At 38.9% G+C, this 24095-nt stretch overlaps 1 protein-coding gene across 1 annotated transcript; it reads left to right on the top strand.

Annotated features, from left to right (window-relative positions):
- Positions 1-2996: 2996 nt before the first annotated feature.
- On the top strand, positions 2997-23308 carry lto1 (LTO1 maturation factor of ABCE1). Its single transcript, XM_069538451.1, has 5 exons — positions 2997-3184; positions 7571-7676; positions 7772-7842; positions 18698-18815; positions 22852-23308. Exons 1-5 carry the CDS (start codon positions 3120-3122, stop codon positions 22921-22923), a joined length of 432 nt encoding a protein of 143 aa, XP_069394552.1. The 5' UTR covers positions 2997-3119; the 3' UTR covers positions 22924-23308.
- The last annotated feature ends 787 nt before the right edge of the window (positions 23309-24095 follow it).

The following is a 24095-nucleotide window of genomic DNA, read 5'->3' as shown; positions in this document are numbered from 1 at the left end:
ATTACATTTGTAAAATATCTGAAAGCAACACGTTTTTCAGTTCAACTGTACATACCCTCACCGGCCACTTTTTTAGGTACACCTTGCTAGTACCGGGTAGGACCCCCTTTTGCCTTCAGAACTGCCTTAATTCTTTGTAGCATATATTCAATAAGGTGTTGGAAACATTCCTCAGAGATTTTGGTCCATGTTGACATGATAGCATCACGCAGTTGCAGATTTGTCGGCTGCACATCCATAATGCAAATCTTCCATTCCACCACATCCCAAAGGTGCTCTATTGGATTGAGATCTGGTGACTGTGGAGCAGGGTTGTAAGGATTAACCGGTTTTACGATAACCACGGTGTGATAACATCAGGATTTCATAACATTGTAAAAACTACGATATCTAACTGCCTCTCGCGAGTCACGTAATTTCTGTGTGCCTTGGGGTGAAATCTTTCGCGAGTCACTTTTTGTGTGCGCGAGCCACTGACACATTAGTTGAGAAGAGGGAACTGACTTAACGGCCTTATTTCCACCAATGAACTTCATCAGAGGAATTCACAGGAGAAAAACTTGTTTACTATCGGTTTCTGACCAGGAGTGTGCGTGACCCTCTCTCTTCCTATTAACCATTATAAATGTATCCGAGAGTTTAATCCACCTGTACTAAAAAGTAAAAGTATAATAAGGACATGAAGAATGTGGCTCGAACCAGGACACCTTTAGTTTTTCAAAACTAGTTAATTTTTCGCTCCCATAACAGAACAACTCCTGTTGCTGACCCTTCAACAATACTCAGGTAAGCTGTGGCGTTTAAACGATGCTCAATTGGTACTAAAGGGCCCAAAGCATGCCAAGAAAATACCCCCTACACCATTACACCGCCAGCCTGAACCGTTGATACAAGGCAGGATGGATCCATGCTTTCATATTGTTTATGCCAAATTGTGCCCTTATCATCTGAATGCCACGGCTGAAATCGAGACTCATCAGACCAGGCAACGTTTTTCTAATCTTCTATTGTCCAATTTTGGTGAGCCTGTGTGAATTGTAGCCTCAGTTTCCTGTTCTTAGCTGACAGGAGTGGCACCCGGTGTGGTCTTCTGCTGCTGTAGCCCATCTGCTTCAAGGTTTGAAGTGTTGTGTTTTTTCAGAGATGGTATTCTGCATACCTTGGTTGTAATGAGTGTTTATTCGAGTTACTGTTGCCTCCTATCATTTCGAACCACTCTGCCCATTCTCCTCTGATCTCTGACATCAACGAGGCATTTTCATCCATGCAACTGCTGGTCACTGGATATTTTCTCTTTTTTGGACCATTCTCTGTAAACCCTAAAGATGGTTTTGTGTGAAAATCCCAGTAGATCAGCAGTTTTTGAAATACTCAGACCAGCCCGTCTGTCACCAACAACCATGTCACGTTCAAAGTCACTAAATCCACTTTCTTTGCATTGAGTTGCCGGGACTATAATCATTAGTTTAAATTTTGGTGCCAATTGGACAATGCACAGTGGTGTTTAAACCACTACATTTAAATTTTGGTGCCGATTAATTTACGTATATTTATTGTTTGTAAATTATTTTGATCATCACTACTATTTGATGTAATATCATTTGTGCATAATGTGCCTTGTTATTTTGTTGTATTTGTCATGAATTCAATGCTTGATAATTGTACGATTCAAAAAAGAGAAAAAAGAAAAGAATTCCTGGCTCGCTAGGTTTCCTGCTAACAGCGCCCCCACGCACCACACACAACACACCACCACGCAAGTGTTTAAAAACTGCTATTAACTTATCCACAGTTTGATAAACCATCAGTAAACAAATACCTATCCACAGTCACATCAGAAACGGTTATATTTTCAGTATCATGAGTTGTGTATCATGTTATGTCACGCTATAAAGGGAACCTGCTCGAAGGAAACCAAGATATCAAGGTATTGAATCCATGACAAATACAAACAAATAACAATGTACATTTTGCACAAATGAAATTACATGGAAAAGCAATGATTATTAAAATAATTTACAAATAATAATAAAAAAAATTTAAATTACAAACAATAATAATTTAAAATTTTTTTTATCAGTGATCATAGTCCCAGCCTGAACAGATCAATGTGTCAAAACTAATACAGGGTCATAGCGCCATCTACTAATTCAACATGAAATAGGATTCTTATCTAACTCCAAAATTTAAACCTGATTAATTTCACAGCTTGAACAGCTCTGCTTCGCAGACCTAGTTTTATATAAAATTTCTGCCAAAAATCCCTTTTACTGAAATCTTACACACTTGACCTTTAATTTTGGTGCTGATTAGACAATACACAGTGGAGTTTTAAACAACTTAGTTTTCACGCTGTTCATTAGGTGGCACTTTGACCCCGAGTTAACTTTGAAATGTGGAGCTGTTCAAGCCTAGACTCTGATCATGTAACATAATTAAGGGGCTTATTGGACAATGCACAATGGAGTTAAAAACAACTACATTTCCATAAAGCATGTCACTTCCTGTCACCAGCAGGTGGTGCTGTGACGATGAGACAATATTGACATATGGATCTGTTCAGGGCGGGACTGTCATCATGTCAATGAGTTTTGAGGCTGATTGGACAATGTACAGTGGTGTAAAAAACAACAAAATTTTCCGACTGATGCGTTTTTCACAATGCACCCTGAGACTTCTTTGTTTGTCTGGTCATCATACATGTGTGTTCCAATTTCCGTGTAGATAGGTGTAAGCAAACTCAGGGGCTGCATTCCAAGTAGCGCTGTTCAGCCATTTTGCCAGACATTTCAAATTACTCCAGAATACATACATTTTTTACCACTTTTGACTTGTTTAAGCCCTCAAAAAGGCAAATCACTTGCTTGAAAAATAATAATAATAATAATAAACATTACATTTACAATTTCGCACTGTTGGTCCAACTAGAATGAAAAAACATTCAAGAAAAATATGACGTTTCAAAACTGTAGCCTTTGGGCCACCAGGGGGCAGCATGACACATCTATGCGCTGCTGATTTAGGAAACACAGACGGACTCTGCTGTGGCCGTGAACGGTCACACGCTGTTATCAGCGACGAGTAGCGGACACAAAACCTCAAACCTGCCGACTGAAATAATGGAGGTGAAGATGGATGGTGGACACGAAGAGCTGTTTGACAGTATTTTCCTCGCGGATGAAAGGTGAGTTTTTTTGTTAGTGAACAAGGGACATGTTATGTTAATGTGGAGGGTCAGCTGGATCACTGGTAGCGGTTTGGCTCCGTTTACTTTCATACAATTCTTTGTCAAAGCGAAGAAGCACAGCCCTGCTTTCTTATTAAGAATTAAAAACGAGAAAACCAAATTTATATATCGTCGTTGAGTTAAAGAATAGCAGGAAAGACAGACGTGACACGGAAGTAAAAGTAAATATTTCAAAATAAAAGACATCAAGATAGAATGATAACCGTAGCAGATAGATTAAAAAATCCTTCCAATTTATATATTAATCCATGCATAGTTAACATGGTTGGTTCTTGAACTACACAGTCTTTAATTAGCGCATATTGAAGTTTGTTGCTGTAATGAGTACATGTTGTGGCCAGGCTCGTGTTGCCGTAAAGGCACTGTATGAAGTATGATCATACATGAATGTTGGCTCTGAACTTAAGTACAACTTGAATTACTTATACTTAACATGAGTATTTCAAATGGGGCTGCAACTAACCACTTTTTTGATTATCAATTAATCTGTGGATTATTTTTCGATTAATTGATTATTAAACAGATAAAAAGGCAAATGATGTATTTTGTTATTTACAGCAGTTTATTAGAAAAGCTACTTTGTTGTCTTCGCAGATAATTCACTGACAATATGCATTATAGAAATCTTAAACTTAATTGTGACATTAATTACAGTTTCAGATATTTACAATTTAATTCTTACTAGTCACAATTCAAGTTTAAAGTTACTGTGTGTAGAATTTTGTGATATCTAGCATTGAAATTGCATGTTGTAGCTCCCCTTCCAAACATAAAAAAGAGCCTGTGGTAACATAGAAACTCAAAAGTTGTTTAGTTTGTCCACTCTGGACTAATGCAAAAAAAACATGGTGGCTTCTGTGGAGAGGACCCCCTTGATCTAAATATAAAATATTTAAATATAAAGGGCCTTTTCTGGGCTAAAATTTCTGTCAGTAGTTCCCTTTCATCTAAATCTTACACACTGGACCTTTAAGATATGTTTTCGCCTCAATTCAAGATACTATAAATAAAATTTGAACCAGTCACTAGTTCAACAGACAAGTGAATTCATGTTTGTATTGACAAAAAGTCTGGCAACCTCCTCCAGCAAGTTGTTTTTGTGCTTTAGAACATAAGCGGTTCGGAAAAATCTTTGTTTCACTGTTTTGTGTTCACTATAGGCACACACTCTCGTGTTTAGCCTATAGGTCTCTCAAACATTGAGCTGGGAAAGCAACAGTTTATTGAATGGACTGAGTGAAAAAGTCAGCGGAGTGACTCTTTTCACACTTTGAGGGTGCCTACTGACCCCTTTCAAGTAATTAGGGTTAGTAAAACCCCAGAAAACCTTTTTTTACACAATATGGGCCCTTTAATTTAAGAATTGCACTGCTGACTTGATTGGTCTCTTCTTGTCCAACACCTTTCATTGTACTGTTGACCCTGTGTTAACTTGAATAAGACAAATAAAATCTGAAATCTTAAACTTGAAATGTTGCAAAAGTTCATCCCTGAACACATAAATAGGAACTCAGCAGGTAATTATAAAGATAAGTTCTATGTGTGAGTAATTAGAAAAGCGCAGAGAGAGAGAATTGCTTGTTGAACTGTGCTGAGTAATGCACCTCAATGTAGTGGCGCTGCCAAGAGGGGGCCAGCAGGGCCGCCCGGATAGAGGTTATAATCAGAGGTTTTCATCACACAAGCCGTAGTCCATTGATGTGGAGAGCGTCAAAAAATGTAAATTATTACTGTATCTTGGCGATTTGGTCGATACTATCCAGCATCAACCAAAGTCAGCATGCCTCCAACATGCAGACACAGCAAGAACAGCATTTTTTGTGTGTTATAAAAACATGGCTGAAGGAGACAGGTATGGACTGTAACAGCGCAAAACTGTTTAATAATCTCTGCCCATAGCTTACAAGTACTAACATCCAATGTTGCCAAATTGCGTGTGTTAAACAAATGCTGACATTTTGTCCCGACCTTTGGGGTCAACTGCACTTAAAGTAACAAGTTGAAGAACTTCGATAAATAATGAAAGTACTATAATCGTTTTTGTTAATTGTAAATATAATGTCAATAAAAAAACTTACTATAGTTTTTTTCCCTGTATTTTTTCAACATTTACTGGACATTTTATCAATACCGCGATAATACTGATAAACGTCATAATTTTGGTTACCATAATAATAAGCTTCTGGGGAATTATGTTATACCCACAGATTGAGGCTAAATTGATTTTCAACATAGTTAACCTTTAGGACACCTTGGGGACATGTTTGGCTATTTTCAGTTTTTATTTTTCAATAATTTGGTGGTGGTATTGCATATGACACGAAATTCCCAAAGGTGTGTACATTTTGTGGAATTGTAATAAATTCAACCTCCTTTCCCATGCTAAGTCTTTTTTTCACTCTGTAATGAAAATACTTCCTTTTGGCACCTTCGAACCAAAAATGTCCCCATTGAATCCCACCGAAACTGCTTTTTCTATCCCATTGCCATTTCCAAAAAATAAAATCTGCAAATCAAACTTTTTACCAGAGTAAGCTTATAATGTCATCAAACTCTCCAGAAAGTTTGTTCTTTGGGTTTTAAGATATCATTATTTATCTGAAGTGGCATCACACCACTTTTTCTCTCCAATCTTGTTGAACAACAGTTAGTTAGTAGTGAATGGTCAGGTACACACAAAATACTTCACTTCTTTGTTTATGTGCTCCCAGGCCACTAGTTTAGAGAAATACAACATGTGGCATCATCATTTTGAAACAAAATAATTCAGGTTAGTGCAATCATTCACATGGTAATGTACCTCTAATAAACAGTGACCTATCATAATTTCTTCTCCCTCTGTGTGATGCAGCGAGCATGTATGTTTGTCCACATATAGATAAAAAAGATCAATACACTTCAGACTTTTATAGACTATAGAGTTGAAGTATTATTTACAGCCAAAATAAAAAAAAAACATTAAGAGGATTCAGTCAGAAGTTATTAAAATATTTACTCTAGCATATGGATCAGATTTGGGAGGGAAGTTAAATTAAAAATCATACATAGACTTTGCCAAAGTTTGAGGTTATTTACTTATGTATTTTTATTTACAATTGTAATTGGAAACACATCTTTTGTTTTCACAGTACTGATTTTTAACATTATATTATTCATGTATCATTGTTTATGAATTTCAGTTTTTAAAAAAGGGAGAAGAACAGTAAAAATTTACAATAACATGAAACACATAAATGGCTATGAACTAGAGATGAAATGGTGTGGATATTTTGTATCACAACTATAGTGACCAAAATTATCACGGTTATCAGTATCATTGCGGTATTGATAAAATGTGCTGTAATACTAATAAACAACCATAATTAGTTTTATATTATTAATTAAATAAGTTTTATATTGACATAATATATATTATTATTAAGAATTATTATAGTATTTTCCCTTAATTTCACCCTCTGCTTGTCAGAATCCAGCATGTTCTGCCAGAATAACAATGTGACTCACCTAAACAAAGAGAGAACACAAAAGCACACCAGAAGACAAAAACATGCAAGAGTGAAAATGTATGACACAGCTTTAGAGGGAAAGGATAGTAAATGTTCCTGTCCTGTTGTGAGGTGAGGGTTGATGGGGCCAGTTATTCAACTCCACTAGATACTAATATAATATTATGAGTTGTATTTAAAAAATATATATGCATGTACAGTTTTCTGAATTTTGTATTTGTATCATGCTATAAGCAATTCTGTATATGGTTTGCTATGATAATGACCATACTAAAAATAAATCAAGTAAGATTTAGTTATTGTATAATTGAAAGCAGCACTGAAAGTAACTTAAAACAGAATCAGACCAGTAAATAGATGCTGTACTCACAGCAGCTGTTGTCAGGCCCACAGTAAAGACTGGGACATCAGCAGTCACACCAGGGGCTGAGTCTGGCGTGTGATATTTGCTTCCAGGTCCAACCTCTCGTCCCTTACTGTAATTGTGGAACTCATATGGTGGAATAGTTTAATATGAAGAAAGGCAAAGTTTGTCTTGCCAATTATTGGGGACTCTTGACAAAAACATAAAACTGACTTTTTGTTTGGTTTAAAATGAAAAACAAACTGTCACATAGGCACTGTCTCACCCTGAACTTTAACACAGCAAGAGACACAGGGTTGGTGTGTCTCGCAAGAGATATTAACGTTAACAAGGGTGAAATAGTTCTGAATCAATTACAAGATGGATCCAAGAAGGATCCAAATTAAGATAAGGATAAGTAAAGATTGTCTTAAGCTACTGCCACTGAGTGAGGGCAGTGTGACTGTTTTTCAGGTTCCGAGGGGAGGGATACCAAGAGGGATTTGAAAGAGGAAAATGCAGAGGATTGAAGGAGGGCCACCGACATGGGGCCTCTCATGGGGCCAAGTTGTCAACTGAGGTGAGTGATTTAGCTGTGAATATGACTGTGGGGCTATTTCAGCAGATGTAGGTGTTCAAGCTGCTTACTACCTCTGGCCCTCTAACCCCCTACAGATGTCCTTCTATTATGGGTTTGCCATCACATGGAAGTGTCTCCTCCAAAATAAAACAGATGTCAAATCAAGGTACAGTCTCTACAAACATGGCAACCACCTTCCATCACTTTCTACTTCAACACTCTGGAGCAGTATAATAATGATAGGTCTGATATCTGAAATACTTAAATAAGTGAAAACTTAAAACAGTAGGTATTAGAAGTGACAAGGGGCGGCAACTAACGATTTTTTTAATAACCAATGAATCTGCTGATTATTTTTCTGATTGATCAATTAATAATCGTAAAATAAGACAAAAGCTACATTTTACACCAGGGCTCTGCACATATACATTTTGTTTTTTCCCAACCCACTTGAAGGTATATTCCCTAAAATCAGCCCCTGTGGTTAAAGTAATATATTCAACTCCAAAATCTCTCCCATTTCACTCATTACCTTCTTCCAAAATATTCGTAGTTTTGGGCAATCCCATAAGATGTGTGAGAAATCTCCTATTAATCCACAACCCTCTCCAGCAGAGGAGGCTAGATGTCTTGTCATAGTTAGCTATTACCAGTGGTGCTTTGAAATATCTAATTTTCAAATTCCAAGCAAATTTCCTGCAGACACCCAGTACCTGTCCCACTCATCGTCCGTAACCAGGGCATTGGCCTCCAATTCCCATTTATCTCTCACAAGTCTAAGCAAATTCTTCTGTGTAAACAGGATATTGTTTCCCTTGTTTGGATTTGAATCGGTAATATTTTAATTCCGTCCCATTCTTTATGTGTCAGATGCCAACCCACTAAAACCACTGTCCAGTTTTGCTGGCAAAAAGTCACAAATAGAAGCTATTTTAGTTCCCCTAGATAATGACAATGGCAAATTCAACATTTTTCTCATCTTTGCCCAAACATTAAGGGTATAGTTTACCTACTAATTTTGAATCTTAAATTTTCACCATACTTTTGCCTCCATAATAGTGGGGGCCTGAAAGAGCGTTGTTCTATATGTACCATTTTGTTTACATATTTAGTCTAATTGATGAAACCAATATTCAAAGTTGTGATACCCAATAGTAGCTTCTAAAATGAGGCAATGCTGAGCCACCCTTCTCTTTGTCTGAGTAGAGGACTTTCAGTCTTAAGCCTAGTTTATGCTTCTGCGTCGCGTCAACGCCGTACCTACGCCGTAGCCTGACGCGTACCTCCAAAAAATCCTAACTACACGTCGCGTTGACCGCAAGCGCTGTGATTGGTCCGCTCAGAAGGTAAGTTCCGGCAGTTGCTTTTTCCGGTCTTCTTCCTCGTCGTACAGACCACCTCTGCAAACATCTTCTCTGTCGCCTACGCTTCAACATTTGTTAAGCATTTGTTCTTCAATATTGATGAGCTCCAACTCCAAATACAACTGCTCCACCTCGGTCGCCATTGTTTACTGTTGTTTACTTTACGGAAGAAAAAGCCAGGATTCGGCTATAACCACACAAACACATAGCTACACCCCCCTAGAGGCATGGCGGTGAATTGCAGAGCAACGCGTTCCCTCGACGCAGAACTTCGAATGCTCAATGACTGCGTCACGTCGACGGCGTAGGTCTGGCGTCGACGTGACGCAGAAGCATAAACTAGGCTTTTATTCTGCTGTATGAATTTGGAAATAAGTCTGTCCAGGATTTTAAATCTATGTTTAAATGTTTAAATGCCACTGGGACAGTAATAGGAAGAGAGCAAAAGAGAAACTGCATTTCTGGCAATACATTCATCCTGATGGTCTCCATCCCCCATCTTTCTGTCATTTTTTATCTGAGAAATTAGTTTATCATTATGCAATTGTTTGGGCAAGTCTCAGAGTTCCTCGGACATTGCATGTGAACAGGAATTTATGATACTGGGTTTCTAATACACAAAAGTTTCTTGTTCTTCAGGAATTTAATGGTTTTTCTTATTTCACTTTCTAAAATTGGGGCTGTTAAATGTTTGGCCTTAGGGCTGGGCAAAACAATTATTTTGTAATCGATTAATCTAGCAAATATTTTTTCGATGCATCGATTAATCTAACGATTAATTTTTTAATTCGATTCAATTTCGATTCGATTAGCGATTATTTTCCCATAATTTGACCTATATAGCAATTTACATATGCTAATTTATGTATCTCAATGAAAAAACACAAATTTCTTCATTCCAATACATTTTTATTGCTCTTAATTACAAATTCCAAAATAAAATTCAAGTAATGAATACAGTAGTGCAATCTGATGCCAGAGGTAGCATTTAACAAAAAATAAAATACTGTCTTTCAATAAATAAAACTGTTGTGCAAACAAACACAATCTGAATAAAAATGTTATCAACAATAAATAAATAAAATATAAACAGCAGCAGCAGTGGTGTCCGAAATATAACATTTACTTTGCTTTCTGCAAAAGTGCTCTTAACATACACTCTGCCACTTTTCCCTTAAGAATACTCAGTGTGTGTGTGTGTTTAATTCAAGACATGATGTAGTCATGCATTGGAGTGGAGGAATGTTAGCATTTCAACATGCTCAGCAGTCAGGCTCGCCCTTTTTTTGGTGACAATGTTTCCAGCAACTGAAAAAAGCCTTTCAGATGGCGTTGATGTGGCAGGTACAGCCAAATACGATTTGGCTAAAGCAGCCAGTGTGGGGAATCTTGTTGCGTTATCCTTCCACCATTTAAGGGGGTCATTGTCCCTTACGATAGGTGTTTCCCCAAAATACAACAGTACTTCTTTCCTCACGGTCTCATTGTCCCCATCCTCATCCTGGTCCATGACTTCGTTGCCGTCTTCCTCCTCAGAATCTGTGCCCAACAAAGTGTCCAACACAGACCTCTTCTTTGGTGGGGGACTTGCTGAGGCTTCCTGCCCCACAGCTGCCTGCTGAAGTTGTGCTCTCTGCTCCCTTTTGAGATCAAGTGCAACACTCTGTACTCTTACTTGCAGTTTCAGAGCATCCTCTGGAGAAAGGAATTTCAGTTTTCGGAAACGTGGATCAAGGGCAGCAGCAATGAGTGACACATTTTCCCCATCCTCTTGAAATGCAGATACCACCGGCTGCCACCTTGACAAGATTTCCCCTTCTGCATGGCTCTGGAACAGGTTCACGGCAGCAGAATCAAAGGATCTGTTTTGGGTGGATTTCAGGAGACCTTTCAGCAGGGGGGGGAGAACAGAAGCTGTGACATAAGATTGTCCACTAAGAAAAACAGTAGCTTGCTCATAAGGCTTGAGCACCTCCTTCAGTTCATCCAGAAGAATCCACTGATCATTTTTCAGATCAAGGTAATGTTTCCCACGGTGTGTGACTTCTGGATCTGACAGCGTCGCAACCACTGGCCATCGCTGTTCTAACAGACGTTCAACCATATAGTATGAACTATTCCATCTGACAGCTACATCTTGGATTAGTTTGTGCTCAGCTGTGCCCATTTGGTTTTGTTTCTGCTTAAGTTTGGTGCTAGCTGGCTCACTTTTCTTGATGTGCTTCACGAGGCCCCGTGCAGCTTATAGTGCCTTATCAATCATGGGGTCCTTCATTGCATGGTTTACAACCAGCTGCAGTGTATGCCCAGCACACCGATAAGATACCACTCCAAACCTCTCTTCGAGGATGCGGAGAGCTGCCACTATGTTACTTGCATTATCATGCACAATGGCGAGGACGTTATGCAAGGAAATGTTGAATTTTTCTGCCACCTTCTCCACCCAGGAGGCAATGTTTTCTGCAGTGTGTCGTTCTTCAATTGGCAGTGTTGTTAAATTGAAGGAGACAAGATCCCAATTGTCATCAATGAAATGACAAGTTACTCCTAAGTAGGCCTCTGTGACCAGACTAGTCCAAGCATCAGCGGTAAGGGAGATTTTGGATGTGGCCTTTTTTAGTTCGTTCCTTAGTTTCTCCACTGAAGTTTCATACTTTCTCTCCATCATACTTGTAAAATGGCGCCTAGACGGCAGAGTGTAACCTGATTGAAAAGTGGTCAGCATTTCTTTGAATCCCTCGCCCTCAACCATAGCAAGTGGCCTCATGTCTTTCACAATCATAGATAGGACGCTCTCAGTCAGTACAGCAGCCTCCTGGGGGGTGCAGGGGGTTGTTTTTTTCTCCTGAAAGTAGTCCTCCACACTTTTCTGCTTATTCCTGAAAACATAAATCACACACACAGCGCACAGATTAATAAAAATTATTTTAAAAAATATTAATTATATATAAATAATACAAATAATAATAATAATAGTAGGATTTTAATATATCCTAATCATACTGTCTATTACCATCGTTTAAATCAGCAAGTAATCAAATCCTATGTGTGTAGTTGAGCTGTCACGGCATGACAGTGATCAATTACAAAATGAAGATTACAAAAAAGAAATTACAAAACAACAATCTATGTAGTACAGGACTAATAAAGTGCAAAACAAAGCAGGCAGACAAAAAAACAAACAAAAACAAAACAAACAAAATTCAGAAATAAAAACCAACAAAACAAAGAGCAGCTTATATCAGTTTTGAGTTTGAGGAGGGTGTGTATGTGAGTGAGTGGGTGTGCGTGCATGTGTACGTGGGGGTGTTTGGATGAATGACAGGGTACGTTATGATGTTTAATGTTATAATACGGTATTAAAAAATGACGACTCATTGCGTAATATAATATGTACAACAAAACAAACAAGAAAAGAAAAAAAAGTTACTTAAAACTTACTGTGTTTTTTCATCTGCACAAGCTGCTCCTGGATGCCGCCTTTTGAGGTGCTGGTGCATAGCCGTCGTGCTTTTATGATAGGCCATTTCCATTTTACAAAGACGACAAACAACAGAGTCGCTCCCTTTCACTGTAAAATAGTCCCATACCTTCGAAATACGTGTTCTTTTTTTGCTGAGTTCAGCTTCAGCTGACTCACTGGCGTTGCTGCTGCCGCTACTCGCTGCCGCCATTTTTTGTTTTGGTCGGACGACGCATCGACGTACAGTTTTTGGGTCAACGTATTTTTTGCGTCGACGCAATCGATGACGTCGACGCGTCGCCCCAGCCCTATTTGGCCTCTGACTCCGTTAGCTTTGACAACTTTGGGAAGATTCCCCACAATTTTGCCACAATTTGTGCCTCATCCGGTGCATCATAAAGGTTTTGATAGAAGTTTTTAAATGCATCTGCCACTTCTACCAAATTAGAAACCTCAGCCAATGATTTGGGGTCTCTTATTTTAAGTACTATACGATTTGACTGCTCTTCTCTCAACTGAAAGGCAAGCAGATGGCTTGCTCAATTTCCCATCTCGTAATACTTTTGACTTGTGTATCTGAGCGCTCCCTTAGCTTTATGAGTAAGTTAATCATCCAAAGTATCTCTGCAGCACTGAAGTTGTCTCAATGTGTAAGCATCACCTTTAGTTTCATGCTCATGTCTTAGTCTTTTTATATCACTTTCAAATTGTTTCTCCTTCTCAAGTCTATTTAACTTGACAGCAATTTCAATACATTTACCACATCCCAAAGTGGGGAGGGGGATACTGATCCATTATCATCTAGTTTCTTTTAGTTAATAATTGGGTCTGTTAGCATGGAAACATTTAATCGCCGGTATTTAAAATGCCTATCAAATCCCAAATTTAAAGTCAGCCTTACTGGGCCATGATTAAACAGTGTAATATGTTCTATAACATATTCTTCAACCTTATGAAGGCTGTGTTTTGAAATACAAATCATATCGATCCTGGATCACATGACTCATCCTGGATAATAAAGTGAAGTCCTTTGTTTTTGGATTTTTAGCCCTCCAACTATCAACCAACCCCAACTCTTCCAACATGTATTTTGCAACTTTATATTTTTTACTGGGGGGCCCATGTACCAAGGACAGTTTGTCTCAGTTCAGATTTAGTTTAAGTCCCCCCCCTCCCAAAAAAGATTATACCTTTAGCGTCCCTAGCCAATATGGATCATATGTCTTTGAAAACTTAAGGATCATGTTACGTTTTGTGGGGAGAGGGTAAGGGAGCAGATGGACCCAAAAGGCAGAACAAAAAAGTGTAATTTAATGAATAAGGTAGGCAAACCAAGCAAACATACAAAATCCAAAATAACAGCAACTCAAAATGCTCTTCAGCAAAAACAGGGGAAACACTTTGAAACACTAGAGACTTATTGGAAACGACGAGTGGTGGCACAACACATGGGAAGACATGGTATGGCATCACAACAACGAACTGACAAAGACCCAGGGAAGCACAAAGAATTAAATACACTGAACTAATGAGAAATTAGAGACAGGTGGCACAGGACAAATATGTGAACCTGACGTGGGAAAGAAGTCCAGGGGGAAAACACATAAGGAGCAGAGACTACAAATTAAAACAGGAAACAGAGATGTACACAGAGGAACACTGAAAGGGACACAGGGTGAAGCACTTGGTGAAACACAGAGGGGAACACAGGAGAGGGAATCAGAAATGAACAAAGTGGGACACAGAAGAGGGACACAGAGTGAGACACAGAAAGGAGCGGAGTGGGACACAGGAGAGGGACACAGGGAGCAAAACCTATAACATGAATCCAAACGTAAGAAAAATACAATCCATACTTGAAATGAAAACTCTCTTACATGAAACCAGAAACACCGGAGACATGACAGATAATCTTCGTTTGGGGTGTGGATATTCATGATGGTCAAATCGGCCCCACCTATTGTCCCAGTGACTACTATATCTGCCCTGCTTGTCCTTTACTTCCCTTTGTACAACAAAACTTACTGTACGACTAATCAAAATAGCTACCCCTCTTTTTCTGCTATTCTTAAAGGTTCAGTGTGTAAGATTTAGGTAAAAGGAAAATTTGAAGAAATTGAATATAAAATAATACTAGTGATGTTTTCACTGGTGTGTTTCATCTAAATTGTATGAATTGTTGTTTTCTTTACCATAGAATGGGCCCTTTTATATTTAAAAACTTTATATTTGCATGGAGGGGGGTCCTCTCTGTGGAGGCCACCATGTTATTTACTGTCGTCCAAACTGGACAAGAGTTTTCATGACAACTGAAGTTCACCACAGGTTCTCTCTCATGTTGGGAAAGGGAGGGGGAGATGAGCAGTATTCAGCTGCAACATGACACTTCACCTCTAGATGTCACTAAATTCTACATTGAACCTTTAAATTATTGTGTAGCCTCAGTATTGAAATTTTTTCAGATTACCCTTTTTCCTTTTTACGGGGTGATTAATCCCCTTCACATTATAACTAACGATCCCTAGATAGATAGATAAAGTAATATTAATCCAGTGTATTATTTCTATCTAGCCTCCTTAGAATCTCTTCCTCAGGCAAAGACATCTCTCTGAAACCTCTCTTTCATATTAAAATCACAATTGTGTGCAGATTTAACAAACGTGTCAAGGATATAAGAACTATTAACAAACAGAATTAGAACATCAAAAGCCCACCTGGTTGCAAAGTTGCTCCCAACCCCTGCTGTATTGTAGGCAGAGAGTTCTCTCTGGGGAACATGCACTGAGTGCCATCCAAACCATAAACCAAAGAGAAAAAGAGATCCCTTGGTGAGGTTGTAGCCCTGTCTTGGGTCTTATGTAGTAAAAAAGAAAAAAAAAACTCCCCATACCTCTTATTCACTCATAAATGAAATCATAGCAATTATTCAGCGCAATCAGCTGTTTCAAGTGTCGTATAACATTTTGTTATTATTACAGGTGAAAAGTTACACTAAAACACGAAACCTTGTTACCTGAGCATATTTACTGTCACCTCAGTCCTATAAAAGTCAGTAAATCTGTATCTGTCAGAGACACTTCTCCTCTTCTCCTCTGGTTCTCCTATCTCTGCCATGACTCCCTGGAGAGCTCCCGCTCCATCTTCTCTCTCTCGCTCAACTGCACGGAGATACTTAGCTCCCAAAGTGTCTGCAGTGCCTCGATCAGAGTTGGGAATGTTTTAACTCCAGTCTTTAGGTTCAACTGTACTGGGAAGCAACATCTGGCCTGGATCCCTTTCTCCTTCAGCTGCTTAATTACTGCACGGACCTGCCCCCTTTTCATTTGTACCTCTGCCGAGTATTCCTGGTCTAAGTATATTACTTTTCTTTGGAACTTGACTTGTTTCTGTGCCCAGGCTTGTTGTAATACCATTTCCTTCACTGTGTAGTTCAGAAACCTTACAATAATGGAGCATGGTGGTGCAGAGTTGACTGGCTTAAGACTCATAGATCTGTGAGCCCTGTAGATTCATCTCCTGCGGCATCTGCAGCTTGGTTTTTAAATTAGTTGTTTCACAAAACCTACCATGTCGTTATTCTCGTTTTCTTTGGGGACTTGATAGATTTTCAATTTATTACGGAGCATACACTTCTGCATGTCATCACACAAACTGGCTAATGTCTTCAGTGGCACTGACTCTAGCCTCTGCATCCGCTGTTCTCTGCTCCAGGTCTCCCTTTCGCTGTTTCAGGTTATTCACTGACTCCTCCAGCCTAGACAACGAGGCCTTTGTGTCTCTTGATGTTCTTTTCTTAGTTCTCTCAGCTCTCGGGAGAATCTCTTCCATAGTTTTCATGTCTTAGTTGCTAGCTGTCTCGGGTAGGCCGAGTGGCAGTCCTTTCTTTCCTTGGATTTTTCCTGCGGTTCTTGTTTTTTCCCTGTTTCTTGCACTTCTAACCAAGCTCATAGTTACTCCTTTGTTACTCCTTAAGTTATTCCAGATGAATTTACGTTTTCAAACTTTGCTAAAAAGTAATCACGCTTGATTTTGAGGGAGCGATCACCCGACACATGTCTCAGAGCATGCCGTCACCGGAAGTCCAAATTTAAGTATTTTAATGTGGTCTGGAACGTCTGTTTAAAAATGCCTCAATAGCGCCCCATACATCAATCAATCCATCAAATTTATTTATATAGCATGGTATCACAACAAACAGTTGTTGCAGGGTGCTGCACTTTTGCCTAGAGTAATGAAAATAAACAAAAGTGTATCATGCGCAGACGTACAAAAAATCTTCTTGACACACTTAGCCACACTCAACAGAAAGTCGAATATTTTGGATTGAAAATTAAATTTGACATGATTTTTTGCTTTTTGACACCCGCTTAATATGATCATATTTGATAATAGTCATAGTGGCCCCTAGCTGTAACAGGAAATGTCATGTTTTACATGTTGGTGTCCTGCAGCTAGCCAGTTCACACGATTCATGGTAAATTTGGTCTGGAGAGTCTAAATAAGTTGATGATGCCATAAAATCAAACTTGTGAGTTTTCATCAGGGGGTGTGTCCTTGGCATGTCTCACCAATTAGGTAAGAAAATAAAAAATTGGACCTACACAATGAAAAATTCTTATCAAGAGTAGTCCTGCATAACTTTTCTACATGCCTTTTCTTGTGAAAAATATTATATCACAGCTGCACCTGGGTATGGAAGCACAAACTGCCTAGGGATCTTTATTGTTCCGAGAAAATGGATACTCATCAGCTACCTCACCTCAAGGTTTTCTGATTTTGTGAAGCTCACTGCACAGTACCCTGGCTTTAATGTAACAGTATTGTTGCATACATGTCAATAAATCTTATATTGGTGCCGTAGACAGTGGGGTTCATCTGTTGTATAAAAAGGCCATAATGTTGGCATTGCTCCCTCTTTTTTGTTTTGGTGAGGAGTCTCGCTGCTGCATTTTGCATAAGCATAAGCTAATTCTTCTCACTCTGACAGGTGTATAGTGTGTTACAAATAGTCTAATCAAGAGAAACTAAAAGCATATATCACAATCTCAAGATTACTCCTGGAGCATGAAGAGTTGTCTGAGTTGTAGAAAACATCAGTGGACAACTGTGTTATTACATATTAATTATGGTACATTACAAGCAGAAAGGTCCTACCAATATTAATTTTTCTCTTGAAACATCAAATATATTCAATAGCAAAGAATGGTCTTGCATACTTAGGATTTGTTTGTGCGCCAACAAGCTAACCACTGCTACCATGATCAACCTTTGGCAAACATAAATTACCTGTAGGAATTTCAGTTGTCACTAAGACTCTAAATAACTGATTAGATTTCAGACGTCAAAGGTAAAGGTCCTGGTGACCTCATATGAAAATATGAAAAAACATGTATACTGAAACTGCACTAGTTGGCTGAGGTGTACTGCAGGACGGTTTTAGTTTCTGTAATGTTAGCTGCTTACAACTGCAACAGCAGCTGTTAACTTTTATTTTGGCTTTGCACATATTGCAATGGACATTTTTCTGTTACACATTTTTGAAATGGAAGTAATGGTGATATTTCTAGGAGTGGAGCCTGTGTCAGAGACTGCTGCTGTTTTAAGCTTACGTCTTGGAAGTCACAATTTACTTTTTTCATGAAACAAAGTGGGGCATTTGAAACCGTGAATATCAAACACAATCATGCAGTTTTATTTAATTTGATTTATTTTGCACCTGTGGCCCGCCACTGCAAATTGTTACTGCTGCTTCGATGTAAGAGCATATACACATTATATACCCGGTATCCCTGTACTGGGCTGTATTACCCTGCCGCCCCTGTCACTTAATATAATAAACACCAACACTAATCTGAGGTTATTAGGAAAGTTATAGTACTTGAAGTTTATTTTTTGTTTGCTTGATTCTCTCGAGAGTTCATGAGACATGTATTTAAAAACATTGAAAAAAAAGTCTGACATTTTGGCCGTACCGCCCCCCACTGCTAAATAGAATCCAAGAGAAAAGTCTGATTCAATGCCTGACAATTTTAAACACATTTTAAAAGTTTTCAAATGTTATTTTGGCTGATAAACACATGGACAGTTACAGTGGCACAGAGACTGTTCATAGATTATTGCCTTGATGGACCTGCTTCTCAAAGAGCCATAAGATTCAAATCAGAGTTTGTGTGTTTGTCTGTGTGTTCCTTCAGAAAGCGTATAAAAACTCTGGAGGCCCTCTTGGGTTTGATCCAAAACTCTTCTCACAATGATCCTCAGTCTGCAACACTACAGGAGGACATGGAGAAGCTTCGGGCCAAGTTCAGACAGGTACTCCACTTTTATTGATTAGTGACACTGGTCCTCCCTTCAGAAAGTTTTAAGAGTACCAGTTAAATTGATATTATTTTTCCATCTTAAATTTGTTACTGATTAATGCTTTGTTAAATAGAGATGTACATTTTGAAGTAGCAATGTTCTGGTTTGTTTTAAAGGTTATAATATTAGATGTCCCACTTGCATCAGCATCTCAGACCAAAACAAAAGCCTCAGCCACACCTCCCACCTCTCTTTAGATCTCTCATAAAGATGTTGCCTGTACCAGAGTCCTGCACCAAGTTGGGTACCCGCAAAAAAGTAGTGTAATGGATACAAAACATATTCATATAAATTATACATACAAAACTCCAGAACAAGCTTATCAATTTGACTTGGCTAGCCCTGATTGATGGAAAGCCTGTAAATTGTGTCCTTTCACTTCATAATCCATTTCAAAAGAGTTAACACAGACTGAAAAAGAAGCACACTATCCAATTTGACACATTTTGATTGTGAAACACCCACAAAACATCAAACACCAGACCTTGTGGTGAAATTGATATATAAGTTCAAACAATCATCACACAATGAATAACAAAAAGATACAAGCTCTTAGGTCAGGCTTGATGTCATTTGGACTGTATGCCTGTGGGCATATGTCCCATCATTATAGTAGTTGCTAATAATGCAAGCAAACATATCACTTCGTGAATTGTATTTTTATACGATAATGGGTTTTGAATAAGCCTATCTGGCTTTGTTATTTGCCACAGTTTTACATTTCACTGTTTAAGTTTCTATAAACACCTTTTCCGTCAGAATCAATGTGCAAGCTTCCTCTGAGACATATGGTGCCCAGGGGCCTCATTTATAACTGTTGTGTACACATCTTTCAGACCCCATTTTGTGTGTATGTCACTTCTCACGCAAACTTTACAGGAGAATGTGCGCATTTCTATGCAAACTTTAACTCATGAGTACAAATATTTTGATGGGAAAGTGATGATGCAGACTTGAGGTGGTAATTTGAAGCCAGATCATTGATGCACCTCATCATTAACCAACAGTGTCATTAAAACCCAGTGTTAGCCATATCTACAAAAGGATCCCTGCGTCCAGTACTAATTTTCTCCGCACTACACCTCACCTCAGACTATCAGAGATCTGGCGAGCATGATGAGGAGTGGGTAACATTTTCAAATATAGGACAAGATTGTGAATATCACTTGTGCATCTGAAGGTTTTCTGCACAATTTAGAATACCAACTACAAGTGGACAGCAGGTATTAGGGACATAACTTCTTTTGTGCACCTTATCGTCATCAAGTTTTTTGGCCTTGTAATCAATGATACAGGCCAAATTTGAGAGTATGCTGAGGCTAAACATAAATCTGACTGGCTACTGGCTTGTATGGCAGTAATATGACCATGTGGCCCACTCAGTAGATCAGACATCATTACCTCTATGCCTTGTTTTTATTGACATTTTCCCGATAAACATACAGAACAGTAGTACAGTTAACCCACAGCAGTGTGCAAACTGAAAGGAATATAAACATCTACTACATCGATGTAGTAGATGAATCGTTACACCCCTAATTAAAAGGCATATATATATATATATAAATATAAGTGGTTCAGGTTGGAATAGTCCACAGATCACAAAATCCAGAATAAGAAAACAATAAGAAAAAACAAAAAAGAAGAAGAAAAGAGAGTCCTAAAACCCTATGCTGATCTCCCCTCAAACTGAAGATCACAGTAACCTCCTTTAAACTAAGGAAGTAAAGGCACACCAGGCTGCTTAGCTTTAGGAAAACCACTGAGCTAACTAGAACCTGCAGAACATATTTGGTCAGATTTTTAAGGCTTGAAACAAAGTAATAATCAACTCAAAGCCTTATACCAGCAGCCAAAAAAAGTTACAATAACATCAGTCGTAACAACGACCGTAGGAGTAACAGCACCCTTCAGGAAGACATATTGCAAATCTGTGGCAGTAACAGCGATATCAAATTATGTCCCTCAGAAAGAGCATTAAACATTTATAATACTAAAAGTAGAAATATAACAGGCCAAAATGGATACTTGCATAGTTGTTGAACCTAACTACAGCATCAGAGAGCACTATTATATTTTTAAATATCAACAGCTGGAAATTAATAATGTCTCAAGATGTCATTGTCAGTTTATGACCCATGTGTTCCTCACCCATATTTAGATACTTGATACTTGTGTTTTTTTCCGAACACCTGGCTTCAACACTCGAAGTGTGAATCTCAGGTCTGGTCTTAGGGTGGTAGTGACAATATGTGATGGGACTGTAAGCCGCTGCCCCACTTCCACCAACATTTCCCAGTCTCTGGCCTGCTCCAACTGGCCACTACTGGTCAGTGGAGGAGGCAGACTCTGTCCCTTTTTGGACTAATGTTGTCCTTTGAACTGCATTTGATGTTTTGGTTGGCAAGGCATTGGTAGTAGCTCTCTTTGTTTCTATTGTTGCTGCAAGGTATTGAGTACCTGGTTCTGCTCCATGTATACCTACCTTGATGGAGACTTATTTTACAACCAGTGAAGATGTGCCTTAGGGTAGCTGGAGTTGAGCATAGTGGGCAGGAGGGATCTTTGTTCAGCAACTGCTGTAGGTTGTTGGGTGAGTAAAGCAGGGTTTCCCGCAGCGCTTTATAGTTAAGGCGGGGGGCCTTGACAACAACGGCCCCCCGCCTTGACTACGTCCCTCCGAAATTAAATAAATAAATAAATATTCTGCATCCCCGCATGCATAGACAGTAGGTTAAAATAAGGCCGCATCGCAATGAGGCGGAATAGCGGCATCTGTAGGTTAAATATGTTAAGCCATCTATCATCTGCTGTAACTGCGAGGCAAGGCCAACACTTCTTTTATATCGGGAAAGAAGCTAAATCCGACAACCTCTATGAGACTTGAGATGCCGTGTCCATGCAGGTGGATGTTGCTCAGACATCTTGGGACTCCTAACCCCTTTTCTCACATAGGAGTTGATCATTCTCTCCATGTTCTCAATTCTTCTAAGGGGAACGTTGACTACTTCAAGTGGTCACATCAGTTGGGGTAACAGGCCAAACTGTAAGCAGCAGAGCTTTAGCCTGCCAGGAAGCATGGACTGGTCGATGTTCTTAAGGCTGCTGACATCCTGCTTCAGTTTCTGGACCTCCTCACAGTCTTTGAGGCTTGCATTATAGCATCATCCAAGGCTTTTTATAAGTTTCTCAGATACCATTGGAACAAGTTCTCTATTAGTTTAGAACTAGTGTTTTCATACTGTGTGTGTGTGTGTGTGTGTGTGTGTATGTAAAATTGCTGCAGTGTCTGCCGACAGAGCACAATGGAAACCAGTTACAAAAAATAAATAAACTGTGTTCACCTTCAAATTTCTATTTCCAAATCCCGTGTGGAGGTTAGGATCCCATATATGAGTGAAGCAATCGGTCCAATTGCTGTATACTAATAATGCCGTAACACTTGTGCGTAATGCTACGTAATGGATGCACTGGCACTGATATACAGCATTACACAGACCGACCTGACAGAACCGAACCATCTCATGGCTGTTTATGAATTTAATAATGCCTATAGTTTTGGATTATTAAAATATGTAAAGACGAACAAGTCCCCTCACATTCTAACGATGAGAAACAATTCTTTTTGACTTCACTTTTAAATCTGACCACTGTTTTCTCTTTCATTCTCACTCAATGCATTAACAGCAGCAGCAACACGTTACCACTGAGTATATTCCCTTTTATTAATGATATTATTATAATAAAATTATAAAAAATATAGTATAAAACAATTATACACTTTATGTTTTATTTCTGGATAGTGGAAGGAAGCAAAGACACTTCGTTAATCATTTTATACAGTTTGGTACACACAGGCAAATGACAGATGCTGCCGCTGCTGTTGCTTTGTAGCCTGCTGTGTTGTCGTGCATTTACATCATGTGATGTTCCTGCAGTAGCAGAGCAGTTTAAGCAGACAAGCTAACTTCTGTCTGCTATCATCCAGGTCTGCTCTATGTTGAATGTCCCAACTGACTTCAAGGATTACATCAAAACCTCCCAAGGGACTTCTTTCTGAATCACTCTTGATCGTGATGACGAGGAGGAGGAGCTGAATGGACATCTGCGATCTGAACAGAGGAGAATCAGGCTGAGCTGCTCTCAGTCAGCAGGCCTGCTGTTCGTCTCACAGGAGGCATCAGAAGGTGACTGGTCGGTGGTGGATTTATTGTGTAAAGCAGTGACAGCATCAGAGTGGTCTCTGCTCTCAGGTTCTGGTCACATTCACAGAAGTCCATGGTCCTCATTAATCTGGATCAGTCAGAGGAGTCACTGTCGCTCTTCAGCGCCAGGGGGAATCTTTGTGTGTATCTGTGGTAAAAGACTGGATTAATTGCAGTGATGCAGTATGTATCAGGAACTGAATTGAGAACCTGTAAATGTAATAAACCGACTGCAAGACATTGTTGTTTTCAACACAATTTCCTCTGTTATTGGATCACATCAAACCTACAGCAAAGAACTTTGAATTTAAAGGTACAGTGTGTAGAATTTTGTGATATCTAGTGTTGAAATTGCATGTTGCAGCAGAACACCCTTCACCTCACCCTCCCCTTCCAAACATGAAAGAGAAACTCTGGTAGCCTTTAATTGTCATAAAAACTCAAAAGGTGTTTAGTTTGTCCAGTCTGGACTAATGTAAAAAACATGACGGCCTCCGTAGAGGGGGCCCCTCGATGTAAATATAAAGTATTTAAATATAAAGGGCCTTTTCTGGGGTAAAGAAAACTACAATTCATACAATTTAGATGAAATGAACTCGTGAAAACCTCATGAGGATTATTCTTAATTAAATTTCTGCCAATAGATCTCTTTCACCTAAATCTTACACACTGGACCTTTAACTCTTGAGCAGCACACAACAAATCTGGTACAATCATGTTTTATCTTCTCCTCTGTTAAAAGGTTTTTTTTGGTAGTTTTTCCTTACTTTTATTGAGGGTTAAGAACAGAGGATGTCACACCTTGTTAAGCCCTATTTGATAATTTGTAATTTGTGAACATGGGCTATACAAATAAATTTGATTGATTGATTGATCCCCCAAATATTTTAAAATTTAGATAAATTTTAACTTTAACTTTAACTAAAGACACAGAGACGATTTGACATGCTTTTATTACATAACGCCTGTGGCGACTGGCCAATAGAGGGCGTTAGGGTGCCGCCCCACCACTCACCTCATTACCTTG

This window comes from Paralichthys olivaceus, chromosome 1 (genome assembly GCF_024713975.1).
Source record: "Paralichthys olivaceus isolate ysfri-2021 chromosome 1, ASM2471397v2, whole genome shotgun sequence".
Classification (NCBI taxonomy): Eukaryota; Metazoa; Chordata; class Actinopteri; order Pleuronectiformes; family Paralichthyidae; genus Paralichthys; species Paralichthys olivaceus.
Note: the sequence above shows the minus strand (reverse complement) of the source record. Positions and strands in the feature narration are given on the sequence as shown.

Excerpts from the sequence above, each read along its gene's own strand:
- lto1 (XM_069538451.1), top strand. The coding sequence starts at position 3,120 with ATGGAGGTGAAGATGGATGGTGGACACGAAGAGCTGTTTGACAGTATT. Across the intron at positions 3,185-7,570 it reads ATTTTCCTCGCGGATGAAAG|GTTCCGAGGGGAGGGATACC; the intron begins GTGAGTTTTTTT and ends ACTGTTTTTCAG. Across the intron at positions 18,816-22,851 it reads TTCGGGCCAAGTTCAGACAG|GTCTGCTCTATGTTGAATGT; the intron begins GTACTCCACTTT and ends GCTATCATCCAG.